The sequence below is a fragment of the Strigops habroptila genome, unplaced genomic scaffold (genome assembly GCF_004027225.2).
Source record: "Strigops habroptila isolate Jane unplaced genomic scaffold, bStrHab1.2.pri NW_022045639.1_ctg1, whole genome shotgun sequence".
Lineage (NCBI taxonomy): Eukaryota > Metazoa > Chordata > Aves > Psittaciformes > Psittacidae > Strigops > Strigops habroptila.
The window spans coordinates 126,072-147,449 of NW_022651115.1; the positions used below are offsets into that span (position 1 = coordinate 126,072).

Here is a 21,378-nt window from a genome sequence, read left to right on the forward strand (position 1 = left end):
AACCAAACATGCAAAACGCAAGTCCATCAACTCATCTCTGCATCCAAACGGCTTTCACTGCCATCGTTCCTTCAGACAGCACGTCACCGATCAATGCTCCATGCATCTAATGATCAATCCATCCATCTGTCCAATCATCCATCCATCCAATCATCCATCCATCCACCCATCCATCCATCCATCTCTATGTCCATCAGTCCGTACATCCTGCAATTCATTCATCCATCCATGCAGACATCCATCTGTCCAATAACCCGTTCTCCATCCATCCATCAGCCCATGAATCTGACCATCCTTCATGCAACCAGCCATCATAAATCAATACATCCATCCATCTATACTCAGCTACCCCTCCATCCTTCCAAGCTATCACACACCCATCCTTCCATTGATCCCCACATCACCACCCACCACCTTTCCTCCCTTGACTAAGGAACAAACACGGGCCCTGCCCAAGCTTCTGTCCACTACAAGAATGCGGTTCAGCAGGGCTGGTGCCAGAGCCCCCTCACCTGTGACAGTGTCGGTGGAGACGGGGCCCAGCCGTTTGCGACCCCACAGCCCGTACAGGTTGAACTTGTAGCGGCGGGACGGGGACAGCCCCGGCACCGTCAGCGTGCGGGAACCCCCGTCCACGGGCAGCACCTGGGGCTGGCCTTGTGCATCCCGGTACTGCAGCGTGAAGGAGTCAAAGGTGCCCTCGGGGACGCTCCACTCCAGCTGCACGGAGTCAGACGTGACGTGAGGGGCCTTCAGCTCGCCCAGCACTGGCTGTTGTGCTGCTTCCTCCTCTTGGGGAGCTGGGGATGCAATCGAGAGGAAACAATGCAGGGCATGAACAAATGTATGTGCATCTGTCCTTCCATCCATCCATCCGTCCATCCACACATGCATCCATGTATCCATCCATCCATCCATCCATGTATCCATCCTTCCAATATTCCACCCACTCACCCAACATTTGAACCTTGCAGACACCATCCCGTCACAACACTCTTCACAGCACCCAAGAGACGTTTCCATTTCCGCCAAGGTGTGAGCCCTGCCCCAGCTCCTACCCTGCTGCCAACCCAGTGCCCGAAGGGGCCATGACTGGTGCCAGAGCCCCCTCACCTGTGAACAAATGAATGTGCATCCATCCTTCCATCCATCCATCCTTCCATCCTTCCATCCGTCCATCCATGAATCCGTCCCTCCGTCCGTCCATCCATCCATCCATCCATCCATCCATCCGTCCACCCATTCATCCACCCATCCACGCATCCACCCACCCATCCATCCATCCACCCATCCACCCATCCACCCATCCATCCACCCATCCATCCATCCATCCATCCATCCATCCATCCATCCATCCATCCATCCATCCATCCATCCATCCATCCATCCATCCACCCATCCATCCACCCATTAATCCATCCATCCATCCAACCAACCATCCATATATCTGTCGGTTCGTACATTGTTCAGTTAATTAATGCATTCCTGTACACACCTATCCATCCTTCCATCCATCTATCCATCCATCCGTCCGTCCATTACTGTATTCTCAACAACCCCTCCATCCTTCCATGCTATCAAACACCCATCCTTCCATTGATCCATCCTTCCCCACATCACTGCCCACCACCTTTCCTCCCTTGACCAAGGGACAAGAACGGGCCCTGCCCAAGCTTCTGTCCTCTACAAAACGCGGTTCAGCAGGGCTGGTGCCAGAGCCCCCTCACCTGTGACAGTGTCGGTGGAGATGGGGCCCAGCCGTTTGCGACCCCACAGCCCGTACAGGTTGAACTTGTAGCGGCGGGACGGGGACAGCCCCGGCACCGTCAGCGTGCGGGAACCCCCGTCCACGGGCAGCACCTGGGGCTGGCCTTGTGCATCCCGGTACTGCAGCGTGAAGGAGTCAAAGGTGCCCTCGGGGATGCTCCACTCCAGCTGCACGGAGTCAGACGTGACGTGAGGGGCCTTCAGCTCGCCCAGCACTGGCTGCGGTGCTGATTCCTCCTCCTTTGGAGCTGGGGATGTAATTGAGAGGAAATAATGCAGGGCATGAACAAGTGTATGTATGTCTATTTGTCCATCCCTGCATCCATCCATATATCCACTCCCAATCATACATTACCCACCTACCCACCACTCAATCACCCAACCCGAACACTTATCCAATATTCCAGCCTTCCTTACCAACTTCCCTCCATTCCTCTAACCTCACATGTTCCCACTCCCTTCCCATCCCCCCAAATCCAGGGGCAGATATTCCTCTCATATCCCTCAAGCTCAAGGGACCTTCCAAGGCTCTTGAGCTTCTCCCTTCCTACTGCCTTCAGAGGACATGGGCGGACCCAGGGATTTCCTCACCTGTCACGGTGTCAGTGGAGATGAAACCAACCCGCTTCCGTCCCCACACCCCGTACAGGTTGAACTTGTAGCGGCGGGATGGGGACAGCCCCGTCACCGTCACCATGCGGGAACCACCATCAACTGCAAGTGCTTGAGGTTGGCCTTGAGCATCCCGGTACTGCACAGTGAAGGAGTCAAAGGTGCCCTCATGGACGCTCCACTCCAGCTGCACGGAGCTGGGGGTGATGTTGGAGACCCTGAGCTCGCCCAGGCGAGGCTTGGTTGGTGGCTCCTCCGCTGGTGGGGCAGGCTCTGCCATGGGATGGTCAATGCAGAATGTGAAGATCCACCCACCCCTGCATCCTTTTGCTAAATCATATGTCCACCCACATGTCTGGTCATGCACCCTCCAATCCCAGCACCCATCCATCCTCCCATTGATCCAACTGGGTCATGGTGCAACCCATCCAACTGTCCGTTCCTGCTGGGTTTTGTCCTTTGTCCATTTATTGTCTGTCCTTTCATTTATCCACTCCAGATTCCAGGTTTCCGTCCATTGAATGACCTGGTTTTCCAGTCAGTTCTCCTTACATCAGCCTTTGAATCAACCCACCACCTTCCAACTTGCCATCCACCTACCCGTCTTTCCATCCATCCAACCATCACCCAACCATCCATCCATCCATTCTTCTATCCTTCCACCAGTTCATCCCCCCACCCACATATCCAACCTTCCATAGAATCATGGAATGGTTTGGGTTGGAAGGGATCTTATAAAGTTCATCTAGTTCCAAACCGCAACATGGGCAGGGACACCTTCCCCTAGACCAGGTTGCTCAAAGCCTCGTCTATTCAACCCATTCCAATGTCCCACCACCCTCATGGTGAAGAACTCCACAATATCCCATCTAACTCTTCCCCCTTCCAGTTGGAAGCCGTTACTCCTTGTCCCATCCCTACACGCCGTTGTAGAAGCCCCTCTCCAAGTTTCTTGTAGCCCCTTTAGGCACTGGAGCTGCTCTAAGGTCTCCCCTTAAGGAGCCTTCTCTTCTCCAGGCTGACCCAGCCCAGCTCTCTCAGCCTGGCTCCAGAGCAGAGCTGCTCCAGCCCTCGCAGCATCTTCGTAGACTCCTCTGGACTCACTCTAACAGCTCCACCTCCCTCTTGTGTCTTTCACATCATCCATCGATCCATCTATCAATCCATCCATCAATCCATCACCCATTCATCCATCCATCCCACCATCACCACCTTGTCTACCAAGAGCAGCTCAGCCTGGACACCTGAGTCTCCCTCATTGTCCCCATGGACACCTGGTGGTACCTTCTTTGGCTGGGGCTCCTTGCGGCTCCGTCAGCTCCATCTCGTACATCTGCTCCCAACCCAGCGGCGGCTCCTCCGTGCCATCCACCCCTGCAGCAGAACAGCAGCGGGTGGTTATGGGATGTCCCTGTGCCACCTTGTCCCTGTCTCCATCCCCATCACCCACCTGCTGTCACCAGGAATGTGTAGGACTTGGAGACGTGGCCCCGCACCAGGCCGTGCACCTCCACGCGGTACATGGCCCCCGGCACCAGCCCCGGCACTCGCGCCAGCGCAGTGTCACCCGGCACCCGCAGCTCCCCCTCGGGCCCCTCCGGCTCCTCCAGGAGCCGGTACCGGATCACCACGGACTCTGCGTGGCCCTGCAGCCCCTCCAGGTCCACCAGAGCCTCCCCAGCAGCCCCCGGCATCAAGTGGGGCTTGGGATGGGGCAGCTGCTGGAGGAGCTGGTGGCGAAGGGTGGCCGGGCTGCGGCGCAGGAGGTACGAGAGGATGGCCCGGGCCACTGCAGGCACCGTCTGGTTGCCCCGGAGGGGGAAGTTGGTGGCCCGGAGGTGGCTTTCCAGGCGCTGCAGCAAGGAGCCGTTGTAAGAGGAAAGCTTGGCCCCCAGGTCTTGCAGGGATGGGCCACCAGGGAGCCCTGGGGACACCGGGGACCATGGGGATGGAGGTGACACAGGGGACTGTGGTAGTGCTGGGGACTGTGGAGGTGATCTTGGGGCTGCTGGTGCCTCTGGGGACCTTGGGGACGCTGGTGACCCTCGGGCTGCTGGGGGCTCCGGTGACACTGGTGACACTGGGGACCTCACAGATGCTGGGGACCCTCGAGACACTGGGGCCACCGGGAGCCTTGGAGATGCTGCTGGTGACCCCAAAGACCCTGGTGAGCCCAAGGGTGCGTCCGGTGACACTGGTGATGCTGGTGACCCTGGGGATGCTGGTGGAACCGGGGACCTCGGGGGTGGCGGTGACCCACGGGCAGGTGGTGACGCCGCTGGTGACACCGGGGACCCCCCGCGGGGGGGCAGGGTCTGGGCAAGCTCTGTGAGAGCAAAGAGGAGTCGGGTCACCACCAACCTGGCCCCACAGCGCCCGTCTGCAGGGCCCAGTGGGGACATGGGGACGGACGGACACGGGTGGGTACAGGGACAGACAGACGCATGGCGACAGACCCATGGGGACAGATGGGGACAGATGCAGCATGACAGGCCCATGGGGACACACGAATGCATGCGGACAGACAGAGGCTGCAGCACCACCCATCCCATCCCTGTCCCACCCCTGTCCCTGTCCCCATCCCTGTGTCACCCCTGTCCCCATCTTTGTCCCCACACCATGCCATCCCCATGCTCATGCCATACCTGTCCATGTCCCCATCCCTGTCCCCAAACTGTCCCCACACACATGACCCTGCCTTCACCATCCACATCCCTGTGCCATCCCCGTCCCCACGCTGCTACCACCCCCATGTCTTCCCCATGTCCCCCCATGTTCCCATGCCTATTGCCATCCCCCCATATGCCCCCATGTCCCCACCTATTACCCCCCATGTCCTGCCATGTCCTCCCATGTCCCTCCTTGTTCCCGCATGTCCCCCCATGTCCCCATGCCTCTTGTCATCCACTGCTGTCCCCCCATGTCCCCTCATGTCCCCCCATGTCCTCCCATGTCTCCATGCCTGTTGCCATCCCCCATGTCCTCCCATGTCCCTCCATGTCCCTCCATGTCCCCCCATGTCCCCATGCCTGTTGTCATCCCCCCAAGTCCCTCCTGTCTCCCCATGTCCCCCCATGTCCCCACGCCTTTTGCCATCCCCCTGTTGTCCCCCATGTCCCCCCATGTCCCCCTGTCCCCCCCCGCCGCTGTGCCCGGTGCCACGCACGGGTGCGCACGCGCAGGGTCCCGGCTGTCCCCAGGTTCTGCTCCCGCCGTGCCTGGACCCGGACCTCGAAGCTGCTGCCGGGCGCCAGCCCCGACGCCTCGAAGGTGAGAGCGGAGCCGGGCAGCTCCTGCGTGGCCACGGCTGCCGGCTCGTCCTGGGGACAAGGGACACGTTGGGGACACGCTGGGGACATGCTGGGGACAAGGGACATGCTGGGGATGCTCTGGGGACAAGGGGCACACTGGGGACGCACTGGGGACACTGCAGCCGTGGGTCATGGGGAATGAGCTGAACCCAGGAGACGGGGACACTACGGTGGGAATATCAGTGGGGCATGTCCTGGTCTCCAAGCTAATGGGGGACAAGGGATATGTTGGGGACACGTTGGGGACACCACAATGGAGACACATGCTGGTCCCCAAGCAGGGATGAAGCCAGTGGGTTGTCCTAGGATTTGGGGACATGTTGGGGGCACCACACTGTCCCCAGGCAGGCAGCAGGAGGGTGGCCACAGCTGCTGGCTCCCCCTGGGGACACACTAGGGGCACAATGGGGACACCACAGGGACACATCCCTCGGCAGATGGGTAACACCACCACAGCTCCTCTTGGAGACAAGGGACATGCTGGGGAGATGTCCCTATGGCTGAGTTAGGCAGTAAGAGGTGGCCTGGCCACTGGCTTGCTCAGGGGACACTGGGGACACATTGGGGGCACCATAAGGACACCCCTATGGTGTCCTCTGTGGGGCAGCAGCAGGACACCACCCCGGGGTTGAAGGCCACGTGAGGGCCACACCAGGGCCACCACAGCACTGGGGACCTGTCCCCACCCTGTCCCATCCCCAGCTCACCAGCGGCACCAGGGACACCCGGTACCCGTCCACCGGCCTGGCTGGCCGTGGCCACGTCACCAGGAAGAACGTCTGATTGCGGGTGACCAAGCGTGGCTTCACCGAGGGGATCGCTGCCAGTGGGGACACGGCGCGTCAGCAGGTGTCACGGCAGGAACTCCCGGCATGGGGACACCCTGGGGACACCCATGGGATGGGGCACCCATGGGATGGGGACACCATGGCACAGGGGCCATGGGATGGGGACACCTTGGGGACATCACGGGATGGAGCACCCATGGGATGGGGACACCATGGCACAGGGTCCATGGGATGGGGACACCTTGGGGACACCACGGGATGGGGCACCCATGGGATGGGGCCACCATGGGGACATGGATGGGACACCCAGGGAACCGCACCACCCAAACCATGGGAACACCAGGACACGGGGCGCCCTCAGGACAGGGACACTTGCGGACACCAGGGCACTGGGAGCACTGGGGGACCCTTGGAGACACCTGGGAACCTACCAAGGTAACATCAGGGCCCACTGTGGCTGGGACTGAGATGGGGGACACGGGCATGGGGGCACTGGAGGGGGCACTGGGAACCCATGAGGACCCCTGGGGACCCCCGGGGACATCCAGGACATTCTGTAGCCAAGGGAGGGGGCGATGAGGGGGGCGCCGGGCACGCACCGAGGGCGCAGGCGGTGCCGGGGCCGCAGCCGCGGGTGCTGCAGTCGGGGCCGGTGAAGCCGCGGTAGCAGAGGCAGCGCCCGGCGCGGCACCGGCCCTGGTCACTGCAGCCCTGGGGACAGGGGACAGCGGCGGCGGAGGGGGCGGGCGGCGGAGCCGGGGGGGGAGCGGGAGGGGAGGGGACGTCGGGGCGAGAGGGACAGCCGCAGCCGTCACCAGCGCTGGGGGGACAGAGCTCCCGAGACACGGTGTGACCTGCGGGGACAAGGACACGGTGACACGGCCCCAGCCCCGTGTCCTGTATCCCCATGTCCCATATCCCCATGTCCCCATATCCCGTATCCTGTATCCCCATGTCCCATATCCCCATGTCCCCATATCCCATGTCCTGTACCCTCATGTCCCATATCCCCATGTCCCCATATCCCCATGTCCCCATGTCCCTATATCCCATGACCCTATATCCCCATGTCCCCATGTCCCCATGTCCCTATATCCCATGTCCCCATATCCCCATGTCCCATATCCCCATGTCTCCATGTTCCTATATCCCATGTCTCCATGTCCCCATATCCTCATATCCCACGTCCCATGTCCCTTGTCCCCATATCCCCATCTCCCCATGTCCCATATTTCCATATCCCCATGTCCCATGTCCCCATATCCCGTATCCCCATGACCCCATATCCCATGTCCCCATGTCCCATGTCCCCATATCCCCATATCCCATATCCGAGGTCCCCATGTCCCGTATCCCCATGTCCCATGTCCATGCCCCCTGTACCGGTGCCCGCCTGGGGTCCAGCGCTGTCTCCGCAGTGTCCCTGCAGCTCCCGCACTCGTCCCTCCAGCTCCCGCAGCCGCTCCAGGATTTCCAGCAGTGCCGGGACACAGCCGGGATCTGAGGGGGGTCCCGGGGGGATCCCCAACGCCCCCCCCAGTGCCAGCAGCAGCCACAGCCCCGGGGCCATCGGCCTGTGGGGACACAGGGACATGGGGACACGTGGGGGGGACACGGACATGGTGGGGACATCCATGGGGACATGTGGATGTGCATAGAGGGGACACATGGACATTGTGGGGGACACACGGACATCGTGGGGGACACATGGACATCGTGGGAGACACCCACAGGGGACACAGGGACCCGCATGGAGGGACACGGGGACCTCGTGGGGACATCGAGGGCACAGGACATCATGGTGGGGCACATGGGGGACACACAGACACGGGAGGGAACACACGGACACACCTGGAGGGGATGCAGGGACATCGGGGGGGACACGCAGAGCCCACTCACAGCCCCCTGTGTGCCCAGTGCCACACCAGTGACACCAGTGACTCCAGTCACCCCATCTCCAGTCACCCCAGTAACAACTCCAGCACCACCAGCACCACCAGCACCACCAGTACCACCAGTAACTCCACCAGTACCACCAGTACCACCACCACCAGTAACACCAGCAGTACCACCAGTAACACCACCAGTACCACCACCAGCACCACCAGTACCACCACCACCACCACCACCACCACCAGTAACACCACCAGTACCACCACCAGCACCACCAGTAACACCACCAGTGACTCCAGCAGCACCAGCAGCACCAACACCACCAGTAACAGCAGCACCAGTAGCACCAGTCACCTCCAGTAACAGCAGCACCAGTGCTCCCAGTCCCCTCCAGTCACACCAGTAACACCAGTATCAGCAGTAGCAGCAGCTCCAGTCCCACAAGTACCTCCAGCAGCAGCAGCACCAGTGCTCCCAGCGCTCCCAGTGCTCCCAGTGCTCCCAGTGCCCGGCCCCTCCCCTCCCCCCTGTTTACAGCTGCTGTTGCTGCAGCAACAAAACATCTGGGCGGGAGCTGCCAGATGTGGAGCTGCTGCGGGGGGGGGGGGGCAGTGACACCAGTAACACCAGTAACACACTAGTGCCACCTGCCCCACAGCTCCCAGTGACACCAGTGACACACCAGTGATACCAGTAACACCAGTGACACCAGTGGTGTTACTGATAGACCCTGTCTATGTGTGTGTCAGTGTATGGGTCAGTGTGTGGGTCAGTGTGTGGGTCAGTCTATGGGTCAGTGTGTGGGACAATGTGCGGATCAATGCCTGGGTCAGTGTGTGGGTCAGTGTCTAGGTCAGTGTGTGGGCCAGTGTGTAGGTCAGTCTATGGGTCAGTGTGTGGGTCAGTGTGTAGGTCACTCTATGGGTCAGTGTGTGGGTCAGTGTGTGGGTCAGTGTGTGGGTCACTCTATGGGTCAATGTGTGGGTCAGTGTGTGGGTCAGTCTATGATTCAGTGTGTGGGTCAGTGTGTGGGTCTATGTGCGGATCAGTGTATGGGTCAGTGTGTGGGTCAATCTGTGGGTCAGTGTGTGGGTCAGTCTATGGGCCAGTGTGTGGGTCAGTCTATGATTCAGTGTGTGGGTCAGTGTGTGGGTCAGTGTGTAGGTCACTCTATGGGTCAGTGTGTGGGTCACTCTATGGGTCAGTGTGTGGGTCTATGTGCGGATCAGTGTATGGGTCAGTGTGTGGGTCAATCTGTGGGTCAGTGTGTGGGTCAGTCTATGCGTCAGTGTGTGGGCCAGTGTGTGGGTCAGTCTATGGGTCCGGGTGTGGGTCAATGTGTGGGTCAATGGGGCTCCGCTGTGGGTCCAAGTCTCGGGTGGGGCCATGACTCACACCCCCCCCCCCCCCCCCCCCGCTGCTGTTGTTGTCGCTGCAGGACACGGGACACACACACACGAACACACACAATGTGGGGCCGCTGTGGGGCAGGGGCAGGGTCACTTGGGGGGCGGGGGGGGAGATGTGGGGCCGGGGAGGGCCGGGGCGGGCGGGGGGGGGGGCGGGGAGGGAGGGGAGATCAGCGTTGGGGGGAGGGGGGGTCAGTGTGGGGCGGGGGGGGAGGGGCACGTGGGCTCGGCACGAGGCCGGGCGGGGGCGGCCGCGGGGTCCCGTGGGGCCGGGGGGGGGGGGGCGGGTGTGGGGCCGGGGGGTTGGGGCCGGGCCAGGGGGTTGCTCATGGCCTCGGCTGGGCGCGTCCGGCACGTGTGGGGCTGGGGGGGGGGCGATGTGGGGCACGTGTGGCGCGGGGGGGTGATGTGGGGCACGTGTGGGGCTGGGTGGGGGGATGTGGGGCACGCGTGGGGCAGGGTGAGGGGACGTGGGGCACAGGGGAGGCTGGGGGGGGATGTGGGGCACCGATGGGGGGTGGGTGCTGAGCGGTGCAACAGGGCCAAGGGCCGGATCCTGCCCCAGCGGTGCTGGGGCTGGGCACGAGCAGCCCCTGTCCTGCCCCAGCCCCAGCGCAGCAGCAGGGCCAGGGCAGTGACCGTCCCCCTGTGCTGGGCACTGGTGAGGCTGCACCTCGAACTCTGGGTCAGTTCTGGGCCCCTCACCGCAAGAGAGACATTGAGGGGCTGGAGCGGGGCCAGAGAAGGGCCCCGGAGCTGGTGCAGGGCCTGGAGCACAAGTGTGATGAGGAACGGCTGAGGGACCTGGGGGGGTTTAGTCTGGAGAAGAGAAGGCTCAGGGGGGACCTTATCGCTCTCTCCAACTGCCTGACAGGAGGATGGAGCCAGGAGGGGGCCGGTCTCTGCTCCCAAGGAACAAGGGATGGGACAAGAGGAAACGGCCTCAAGCTGCCCCAGGGCAGGTTTAGATGGAGCTGAGGCGCAGTTCCTTCCCCAGAGGGTGCTCAGGCATTGGAACAGGCTGCCCAGGGCAGGGCTGGAGTCACCGGCCCTGGAAGCGTTCAGCCCCCGTGCAGCCCAGGCCTCAGTGCCATGGGGCAGTGGTGGCCTTGGCAGCGCTGGGGAACGGTTGGACTGGATGAGCTGAAAGGTCTTTTCCAACCTGGTTGATTCCATGATTCCATGGCCCAGCACGGTCCCAGTTGCTCCCAGCACGGCCCCAGTTGCTCCCAGTACACCCCAGTTGCTCCCAGCATGGAACCACTTGCTCCCAGCATGGTCCCAGTTGCTCCCAATCATTCCCAGTTGCCCTCAGCACATTCCCAGTTGCTCCCAGCGTGCTCCCAGTTGCTCCCAGCGTGGTCCCAGTTGCTCCCAGTACATCCTGGTTGCTCTCAGCACGGTCCCAGTTGCTCCCAGTACATCCCAGTAACTGCCAGCATGGCCCTAGTTGCTCGCAGTACATCCCAGTTGCTCCCAGCACAATCCCAGTTGCGCCCAGTACATCTCGGCTGCTCCCAGCACGATCCCAGTTGCTGTCAGCACAGTCCCAGTTGCTCCGAGCATGGTCCCAGTTGCCCCCAGCACATTCCCAGTTGCTCCCAGCATGGTCCCGGTTGCTCCCAATCATTCCCAATTACTCCCAGCACGGAACCAGTTGCTCCCAGCACGGTCACGGTGGCTCCCAGCACAGTCCCAGGAGCTCCCAGCATGGTCCCAGTTGCTCCCAATCATTCCCAGTTGGTCCCAGCAAAGTCCCAGTTGCTCCCAGCAGAGTCCCAGTTGCTCCCAGCATGGTCCCAGTTGATCCCAATCGTTCCCAGTTGCTTCCAGCAGAGTCCCATTTCCTCCTAGCATGGTCCCAGTTGCTCCCAATCGTTCCCAGTTGCTCCCAGCATGGAACCAGTTGCTCCCAGCACGGTCCCAGTTGCTCCCAGCACGGTCCCAGTTGCTCCCAGCACGGAACCAGTTGCTCCCAGCATGGCCCCAGTTGCTCCCAATCATTCCCAGTTGTTCACAGCATGGTCCCAGTTGTCTCCAGCTCGGTCCCAGTTGCTCCAGCATGGTCTCGGTAGCTCCCAGTACATCCCAGTTGCTCCCAATCGTTCCCAGTTGCTCCCAGCATGGTCCCAGCTGCTCCCAGCACAGTCCCAGTTGCTCCCAGCATGGTCCCAGTTGCTCCCAGCACAGACCCAGTTTCTCCCAGCAAGATCCCAGTTGCTCTCAGCATGATTCCAGTTGCTCCTAGCACAGTCCCAGTTTCTCCCAGCAAGATCCCAGTTGCTCAAAGCACAGTCCCAGTTGCTCCCAATCATTCCCAGTTGCTCCCAGCAGAGTCCCAATTGCTCCCAGCAAGGTCCCAGTTGCTCCCAATTGTTCCCAGTTGCTCTCAGCACGTTCCCAGTTGCTTCCAGCAGAGTCCCAGTTGCTCAAAGCATGGAACCAGTTGCTCCCAATCATTCCCAGTTGCTCCCAGCACGATCTCAGTTGCTCCAAGTACATTCCAGTTGCTCCCAGTATGTCCCATTTACTCCCACCACAGTCCAGGTAGCTCAAATCATGGTCCCAGTTGCTCCCAGCACGGTCCCAGTTGCTCCCAGCACAGTCCCAGTTGCTCCCAGTACAGCCCGGTTGCTGCCAGCACGGTCCCAGTTGCTCCCAGCAAGATCCCAGTTGCTCCCAATTGTTCCCAATTGCTCCAAGCACAGTCCCAGTTGCTCCCAGCATGGTCCCAGTTGCTCCCAACAGAGTCCCAGTTGCTCCCAGTCCATACGGTTGCTCCCAGCACAGTCCCGGTTGCTCCCAGCACAGTCCCAGTTGCTCCCAGCAGATCCCGGTTGCTCAAAGCATGGAACCAGTTGCTCCCAATCATTCCCAGTTGCCCCAGCACATTTCCAGTTGCTCCCAGCATGGTCCCAGTTGCTCCCAATCATTCCCAGTTGCCCCAGCACATTTCCAGTTGCTCCCAGCGTGGTCCCAGTTGCTCCCAGTACATCCTGGTTGCTCTCAGCACGGTCCCAGGTGCTCCCAGCATGTTCCCAGTTACTGCCAGCATGGCCCTAGTTGCTCGCAGTACATCCCAGTTGCTCCCAGCATGGTCTCAGTTGCTCCCAATCATTCCCAGTTGGTCCCAGCAAAGTCCCAGTTGCTCCCAGCATGGTCCCAGTTGCTCCCAATCGTTCCCAGTTGCTCCCAGCAGAGTCCCAGTTGCTCCCAGCATGGTCCCAGTTGCTCCCAATCATTCCCAGTTGGTCCCAGCAGAGTCCCAGTTGCTCCCAGCACGGAACCAGTTGCTCCCAGCACGGTCCCAGTTGCTCCCAGCACGGAACCAGTTGCTCCCAGCAGGGTCCCAGTTGCTCCCAATCGTTCCCAGTTGCTGCCAGCACGGTCCCAGTTGCTCCCAGCATGGTCCCAGTTGCTCCCAATCGTTCCCAGTTGTTCGCAGCATGGTCCCAGTTGCTCCCAGCACGGTCCCAGTTGTCCCCAGCTCAGTCCCAGTTGCTCCAGCATGGTCCCGGTAGCTCCCAGTACATCCCGGTTGCTCCCAGCACGGTCGCAGCTGCTCCCAGCATGGTCCCAGTTGCTCCCAGCATGGTCCCTGTTGCTCCCAGCAAGATCCCAGTTGCTCTCAGCATGATCCCAGTTGCTCCAAGCACAGTCCCAGTTGCTCCCAGTCCACCTCGGTTGCTCCCAGCACAGTGCCAGTTGCTCCCAGCAAGATCCCAGTTGCTCCAAGCACAGTCCCAGTTGCTCCCAGTCCACCCCGGTTGCTCCCAGCACAGTCCCAGTTGCTCCCAGCAAGATCCCAGTTGCTCAAAGCACGGTCCCAGTTGCTCCCAATCATTCCCAGTTGCTCCCAGCAGAGTCCCAATTGCTCCCAGCAAGGTCCCAGTTGCTCCCAATTGTCCCCAGTTGCTCTCAGCACGTTCCCAGTTGCTTCCAGCACGGTCCCAGTTGCTCCCAGCAGAGTCCCAGTTGCTCAAAGCATGGAACCAGTTGCTCCCAATCATTCCCAGTTGCTCCCAGCACGATCTCAGTTGCTCCAAATACATTCCAGTTGCTCCCAGCATGTCCCAGTTACTCCCACCACAGTCCAGGTTGCTCAAATCATGGTCCCAGTTGCTCCCAGCACGGTCCCAGTTGCTCCCAATCGTTCCCAGTTGCTCTCAGCACGATCCCAGTTGCTCTCAGCGCTTCCCTGTTGCTCCCAGCACAGTCCCAGTTGCTCCCAGTACATCTCGGTTGCTCCCAGCATGGTCCCGGTTGCTCCCAGTGCATCCCAGTTGCTCCCAGCATGGTTCCAGTTGCTCCCAGCACCGTCCCAGTTGCTCCCAGGAAGATCCCAGCTGCTCAAAGCATGGAACCAGTTGCTCCCAGCATGGTCCAAGTTGCTCCCAATAATTCCCAGTTGCTCCCAGCACGGTCCCAGTTGCTCCCAGTACAGCCCGGTTGCTCCCAGCACGGTCCCAGTTGCTCTCAGCAAGATCCCAGTTGCTCCCAATCGTTCCCAATTGCTCCCAGCACGGTCCCAGTTGCTCCCAGCACGGTCCCGGTTGCTCCCAGCAAGATTCCAGTTACTCCCAGCATGGTCGCGGTTGCTCCCAGCATGGTCCCAGTTGCTCCCAATCATTCCCAGTTGCTCCCAATCATTCCCAGTTGCTCCCAGCACAGTCCCAGTAGCTCTCAGCATGGTCCCAGTTGATCAAATCACGGTCCCAGTTGCTCCCAATCGTTCCCAGTTGCTCCCAGCACAGAACCAGTTGCTCCCAGCATGGTCCCAGTTGCTCCCAATCGTTCCCAGTTGTTCACAGCATGGTCCCAGTTGCTCCCAGCATGGTCCCTGTTGTCCCCAGCAGAGTCCCAGTTGCTCCAGCATGGTCCCAGTAGCTCCCAGTACATCCCGGTTGCTCCCAATCATTCCCAGTTGCTCCCAGCACGGTCCCAGCTGCTCCCAGCACGGTCCCAGTTGCTCCCAGTACAGCCCGGTTGCTCCCAGCACGGTCCCAGTTGCTCCCAGCAAGATCCCAGTTGCTCCCAATCGTTCCCAATTGCTCCCAGCATGGTCCCAGTTGCTCCCAGCATGGTCCCAGTTGCTCCCAATCATTCCCAGTTGCTCCCAGCAGAGTCCCAGTTGCTCCCAGCACAGTCCCAGTAGCTCACAGCATGGTCCCAGTTGATCAAAGCACGGTCCCAGTGCTCCCAATCGTTCCCAGTTGCTCCCAGCACAGAACCAGTTGCTCCCAGCATGGTCCCAGTTGCTCCCAATCGTTCCCAGTTGTTCACAGCATGGTCCCAGTTGCTCCCAGCATGGTCCCTGTTGTCCCCAGCAGAGTCCCAGTTGCTCCAGCATGGTCCCAGTAGCTCCCAGTACATCCCGGTTGCTCCCAATCATTCCCAGTTGCTCCCAGCACGGTCCCAGCTGCTCCCAGCACAGTCCCAGTTGCTCCCAGCATGGTCCCAGTTGCTCCCAGTACATCCCAGTTGCTCCCAGCATGGAACCTGTTGCCCAGAGCACGATCTCAGTTGCTCCCAGTGCGATTCCGGTTGCTCCCAGCATGGTCCCAGTTGCTCCCAGCACAGTCCCAGTTGCTCCCAGCATGTTCCTAGTTGCTCCCAGCACGATCCCAGTTGCTCCCAGCAAGGTCTCAGTTGCTCCCAGCATATAACCAGTTGCTCCCAGTACATCCCAGTTGCTCCCAGCATGGTCCCTGTTGCTCCCAGTACATCTCAGTTGCTCCCAGCACATCGCAGTTGCTCCCAGCATGGTCCCAGTTGCTCCCAGTACAGCCCAGTTGCTCCCAGTACATCCCAGTTGCTCCCAGCAAGATCCCAGTTGCTCAAAGCATGGAACCAGTTGCTCCAAGCACAGTCCCAGTTGCTCCCAGCATGGTCCAAGTTGCTCCCAATAATTCCCAGTTGCTCCAAGCACGGTCCCAGTTGCTCCCAGCACAGTCCCAGTTGCTCCCAGTCCATACGGTTGCTCCCAGCACTGTTCCGGTTGCTCCCAGCACAGTCCCAGTTGCTCCCAGCAAGATCCCAGTTGCTCAAAGCATGGAACCAGTTGCTCCCAATCATTCCCAGTTGCTCCCAGCATGGTCCCAGTTGCTCCCAATAATTCCCAGTTGCTCTCATCACGATCCCAGTTGCTCCCAGCACAGTCCCAGTTGCTCCCAGTACATCCCGGTTGCTCCCAGAACACTCCCAGTTGCTGCCAGTACATCTTGGTTGCTCCCAGCAGAGTCCCAGTTGCTCCCAGCAAGATCCCAGTTGCTCAAAGCATGGAACCAGTTGCTCCCAATCTTTCCCAGGTGCTCCCAGCACGCTCCCAGATGCCCCAGCACGGTCCCAGTTGCTCCCAGCATTGTCCCGGTTGCTCCCAGTACATCTGGGTTGCTCTCAGCACGGTCCCGGTTGCTCCCAGCACAGTCCCAGTTGCTCCCAGCATGATGCCAGTTGCCTCCAGCATGGGCCTGGTTGCTCCTAGTACATCCCAGTAGCCCCCAGCACGTTCCCAGTTGCCCCCAGCACGGTCCCAGTTGCTCAAACCATGGAACCAGTTCCTCCGAATCGTTCCCAGTTGGTCCCAGCATGGTCCCGGTTGCTCCCAGTACATCCCAGTTGCCACCAGCACGGTCCCAGTTGCTCCCAGCAAGATCCCAGTTACTCCCAGCATGGTTGCGGTTGCTCCCAGCACAGTCCCAGTAGCTCCCAGCATGGTCCCAGTTGCTCCCAATCATTCCCAGTTGCTGCCAGCAGAGTCCCAGTTGCTGCCAGCAGAGTCCCAGTTGCTCCCAGCAATGTCCCAGTAGCTCCCAGCATGGTCCCAGTCGCTCCCAATCATTCCCAGTTGCTCCCAGCACGGTCCCAGTTGCCACCAGCATGGTGCAGTTGCTCCCAGTACATCCCAGTTGCTCCCAGCACGGTTCCAGTCCCTCCCAGTACAGCCCTAACCCTCCCCAGTCCACCCAAGTGCCCCCCAGTACAACCCCGCTGCCCACCCAGTACATCCCAGTGCCCCCAGTGCAGCCCAGCTGCCCTCCCAGTGTAGCCCAGTGAGGTGTTATGGGCCCGGGCGGGTCACTTGGGGGGCAGGTGTGGGTCTGGGGGGTCATTCGCCCCCCCCCCGCCCGGTTCCGCAGCAAAATGGCGGACGCCGCTTTACCCAACATGGCGGCGGCAGACCGACTACAACTCCCGTCGTGCCCCGCGAGCGTGGGGGCTCCAGGCAACGCTCTCCCCGCCCCCGTCCTCAATATCGGGCGCTGATTGGTCACAAGCGGGGACGGGCGTGCAGCAACTGCCAATCAGACGGCTCGAGGCGGGAGGGGGGGAACCCAGAGACCCCTATAGACCCCATAGGCACCCATAGACCCCTACAGACTCCTATAAACCCATGTAGACCCCCCATAGACATCGCACAGACCCCCATACTCCCTATACACCCCCACAGACTCCCCATAGAGCCCCATAAACCCCCCATAGACACCCCATAGATCCCAGAGGCCCCCATAGACCCAATAGACACCCCATAGACTCCCACAGAACCCCCACAGACCCCATAGACCCCCTATAGACCCCCATAGACCCAATAGACACCCCACAGACTCCCACAGACCCCCCACAGACCCCCCCCAGACTCCCCATAGACCCTACAGATGCCCATAGACTCAATAAGACAACTCCACTATTGAGGTTCCTATGGGGGGTCCGTGGGGGGGCCCTAACCCCCTCGTGGCTATGGGGCGGGGGTGACCCCCGAGTCCTATGGGGCTGGGCGTGGGGAGGCAGGGATCACTCTAACTGCTATGGGGCTGGGGGGTGGCCCCAGAGTCTACCTATGGGGCTGGGCAGGGATGCTATGGGGCTGGAGACCCCCGTTACACCCCCCATCCTGCTGTGGGTCTGCCCCCCCGCACCTCTCCCCCCTTCCTCCCCATAGCAAAGCTGCGAGTGGGTGCTATGAGGCAGGCTGTGGGTCACATCGTGGGGCTGCTGCACCCCGAGGTGGGGCCCACAAGTGCTGCTGCCCCACAGAGGACATCCACCCCCCCACCCCCCCCCGGTGACACTGCACAAGTAGATGCATGGGGGGGACACCAATGTCTTGCTATGGGGTAGGGAGGTCTCTAAAGCCCAGTTATGGGGCTGGAGGGGGGGAGCCGGATGGTGTCCGCGGCAGAGATGTGGGGCACCCCCTGACCCCCATGTCTGTCCCCCCCCCCGCCCACTGCCGCAGGGAATGCTGGGAAGGGGCAGGACATCAACGAGATGCCCCCTCCCCCCCTCAGGTGAGATCCCACATGAGCCCCGTGTGACCCACAGCACCCCACATCCCTGTGTGTGACCCACAGCCCTCCTGTGCGTGACTCGCATCACCCCACATCCCTGTTTCTGAGTCCAAAACCTCCTTACATCCCACTTTTTGACGCCAGAAGCTCCCTAAATCCCTGTTTCTGCATCCAAAAGATCCCTAAATCCCTGCTTCTGACCCCAAAAAATCATTAAATCCCTATTTCTGAGACCATAAGCTCCCTAAATCAGTGGGTTGGCCCCAATAAACTCCCCAAATCCCTCTTTCTGACCCAATAAACTCCCCTAATCTCTGATTATGAGCCCCAAAAGCTCTCAAAATCACTGTTTTCTACCCAAAAGCTCCACAAATCCCAGTCTCTGAGCCCAGAAGATCCCCAAATCCCTGTTTCTGAGACCAAAATCTCCTTAAATCCCTCTTTATTAGACCCAAGTTTCCCTAAATCCCTGTTTCTGAGCCCAAAAGATCCCTAAATCACCGGGTTTGAGCCCAATAGCTTGTGAAATTCCTGTTTCTGAGCCCTGAGAAGCTCCCTAAATCCCAGTTTCTGAGCCCAGAATTTCCCTAAATCCCAGTTTCTGAGTTGAGAATTTCCCTAAATCCCAGTTTCTGAGCCCAGAAACTCTCTAAATCCCAGGTTTTGAGCCCAGAAGCTCCCTAAATCCCAGTTTCTGGCCCCAGAAGCTCCCTAAATCCCAGTTTCTGGCCCCAGAAGCTCCCTAAATCCCAGTTTCTGAGCCCAGAATTTCCCTCAATCCCAGTTTCTGAGCCCACCTTTCCCAGGTGATTCCCAGAAAGGGGCAGGAAACCCTGGAAGGAGTTGAGAGAGGAGCCAGAGCATCCCCGCGCCGAGGCGCGGTGCTGCGGCCGCCTGCAGCCAGGTCGGCGTTGCCTGTGCCAGCACCATCCCACATCCCTGCGTGTGAGCCCAGAGCAGCCCCACATCCCTGTTTCTGAGCCCCAAAGCTCCCTAAATCACATTTTTTAACCCCAAATCTCCCTTAATCCCACTTTCTAAGCCTAGAAGCTGCCCAAATCCCTGTTTCTGAGCAGAAGCTCTCTAAAATATTAAGCCCCAAAGTCCCTAAATCCCTGTTACTGAGCTCATAAGATCCCTAAATCACTTTTTGAGCCCAAAAACTCTGTAAATCTGAGCTTCTGAGCCCAAAATCTTGTGAAATCCCTGTTTCTGGCAACAGAAGTTTCCTAAATCCCTATTTCTGAGCACAGAAGCTCCCAAAATCCCTGTTTCTGAGCACAGAAGCTCCCTAAATCCCTGCTTCTGACACCGGAATATTCCTAAATTCCTGTTTCTCTGCAAAAAATAATCCTAAATCCCTGTTTTTGTGCTCAAAAGCTCCCTCAACCCCTGTTTCTGAGACTAAAAGTTCTCTAAATCCCTGTCTCTCTGCTGCAAAGCTCTTCAAATCCCTGTTTCTGACCCCAAAGCTCCCTAAATCCCTGTTTCTGAGCCAAATGCTCCCTATCTTTGCTTGCTCTGAGCTCAGATAGTCCCTCCCCAGAGGCCCAAAGCTCCTGGAATTTCTGGTTTGGAGCCCCAGAATTCCCTAAATTCCCGTTTCTGAGCCCAAAAGCTCTGGACATGAGCCCAAAAACTCCCTAAACGGCTGTTTCTCAGCCCCAAAGGTCCCTAAACTGACGTTTCTGAGCCCTAAGTTTCCCTAAATTGGAGCTTCCGAGCCCAATATCTCCCTAAATTGGAGTTTCTGAGCCCCAAATCTCCCTAAATTGGAGTTTCTGAGCCCAAAATTTCCCTGAATTGGTGCTTCTGAACCCAAAAGCTCCCAAAATTGCTCTAAGCCCCAAAGCACCCAAAATCGCTGGTTCTGAGCCCAAGAGCTCCCTCTCATGGTCTTTCCTGAATCCGGAAGGTCCCTAAAGAAGTTTTCTGGGCACCGAACTTTCTTAATCGATGTTTCTGCGTCCAAGAGCTCCAGCAGGTCTGGAGGCCCAAAGCTCCTCGGGTGGCTGTTTCTCAGAGCAAAAGTTCCCCAAATCAGTGTTTCTAACACCATAATTTCCCTGAATTGCTGTTCTGGAGCCCCAGAGTTCCTCGAATTTGTGTTTCTGAGCCCTGAAGCTCTCTCAGGTCCTGGGTTTGAGCCCCGAAGCTCCCTCTCATTACTTGTTCCGAGCTCCCAAGGTCCCTGCATGGGCCAGTCTGAGCCAAAAGCTCCACAAACGGGTATTTCTGACCCGCCCCCCCCGCCCCGGGTGTCTCTTCTGGAGCCCCCAGGTCCCGTTTGCTGTCAGCCTGCAGGTTCCTGCCCATCAAACCATCTCCCAACTGCCCCCCCAGGTCCACCCGGTGCCATGGAGGGCTCTGAAGGAGATGGAAAAGGAGAAGACGTTCCCCAGTGGCCCCTTGGGTGGGGATGAAGGCCACGGACAACCCAAGGTGGCATCCAACAGCCAGAGCGCTGTTCCCAAGGGATGTGAGGCTGTGGGTTCAACCATGCAGCAGGAGACATGGGACCACATGCCCAGCTGTGGCAACCGGGAGGGCCTCTGCAGTGAGCCAGGTACTGGAAGAGCAGGGATGGACCCTGATGGGATCAGGGCAGGGAAAACCATGAGCAAGAGTGGCCCCAAGCTCACGTCTCAACTGCAATGGTTCTTCCTGGAGCCATCACCAGCAGATGTGTTGGTGGGAGATGGAGATGACAAGAGCAAATGGCATCTGGCCACCGGATCCTTCAGTGGGAATCACAGAACCCCAGACTGGTTTGGGTTGGAAGGGACCTTAAAGCTCTTCCAGTTCCAACCCCTGCCACACGCAGGGACACCTTCCGCTAGAGCAGGTTGCTCCAAGCCCCTGTGTCCAACCCGGCCTTGAACACTGCCAGGGATGGGGCAGCCACAAAGTCCACCAGCCCAGGTTAGATCCCACATGGCAGCTCCATGAGTGATGGGGAAGATCGGAGGAGCCACCACCAAGTGCTGTGACACCACCAGGGCATCTCCTCTGGGTAGTTCACCTCCAACCTCAGAAGGAACCTGCAGCTGGATCCCCCAGCCCCGAGCTGAACGTCCACCACCAAAATGCCACCACCATCTCTTCACCTTTTCTCCATGTTGGCAAACTCTTCGCAGAGGCCAAAGCCACAGCCTCTGAAGACCAAGTTTTGTCCATAGAAGAGGTGAAAGAAAAGATTTACAAGCCGGCCAAGGCTGCCTTTAGGAAAACCTCCCTGTCCCTCAAAAACTTCTCCATCGCCCTCCAGACGGTGCAGAGCCAGTTCGAGATGCTGCTGGGACAGCAGGAT

The 21,378-nt window shown here is 59.4% G+C and overlaps 1 protein-coding gene across 1 annotated transcript in view; it reads right to left on the reverse strand.

Moving 5' to 3' along the window:
• TNXB (tenascin XB) overlaps nt 1-16,453 on the reverse strand; it is a 64,431-nt gene extending 47,978 nt beyond the window's left edge. The window contains exons 1-10 of the mRNA XM_030475477.1: nt 16,164-16,453; nt 7,862-8,052; nt 7,078-7,332; nt 6,398-6,510; nt 5,546-5,699; nt 3,830-4,705; nt 3,664-3,753; nt 2,359-2,652; nt 1,728-2,015; nt 513-800 (exon numbers count right to left, since the gene is read on the reverse strand). Of these exons, the coding sequence (XP_030331337.1) occupies nt 513-800; nt 1,728-2,015; nt 2,359-2,652; nt 3,664-3,753; nt 3,830-4,705; nt 5,546-5,699; nt 6,398-6,510; nt 7,078-7,332; nt 7,862-8,052; nt 16,164-16,453 (2,839 nt within the window). The remainder of the gene's footprint in view (nt 1-512; nt 801-1,727; nt 2,016-2,358; nt 2,653-3,663; nt 3,754-3,829; nt 4,706-5,545; nt 5,700-6,397; nt 6,511-7,077; nt 7,333-7,861; nt 8,053-16,163) is intronic.
• Nucleotides 16,454-21,378: the final 4,925 nt, after the last annotated feature.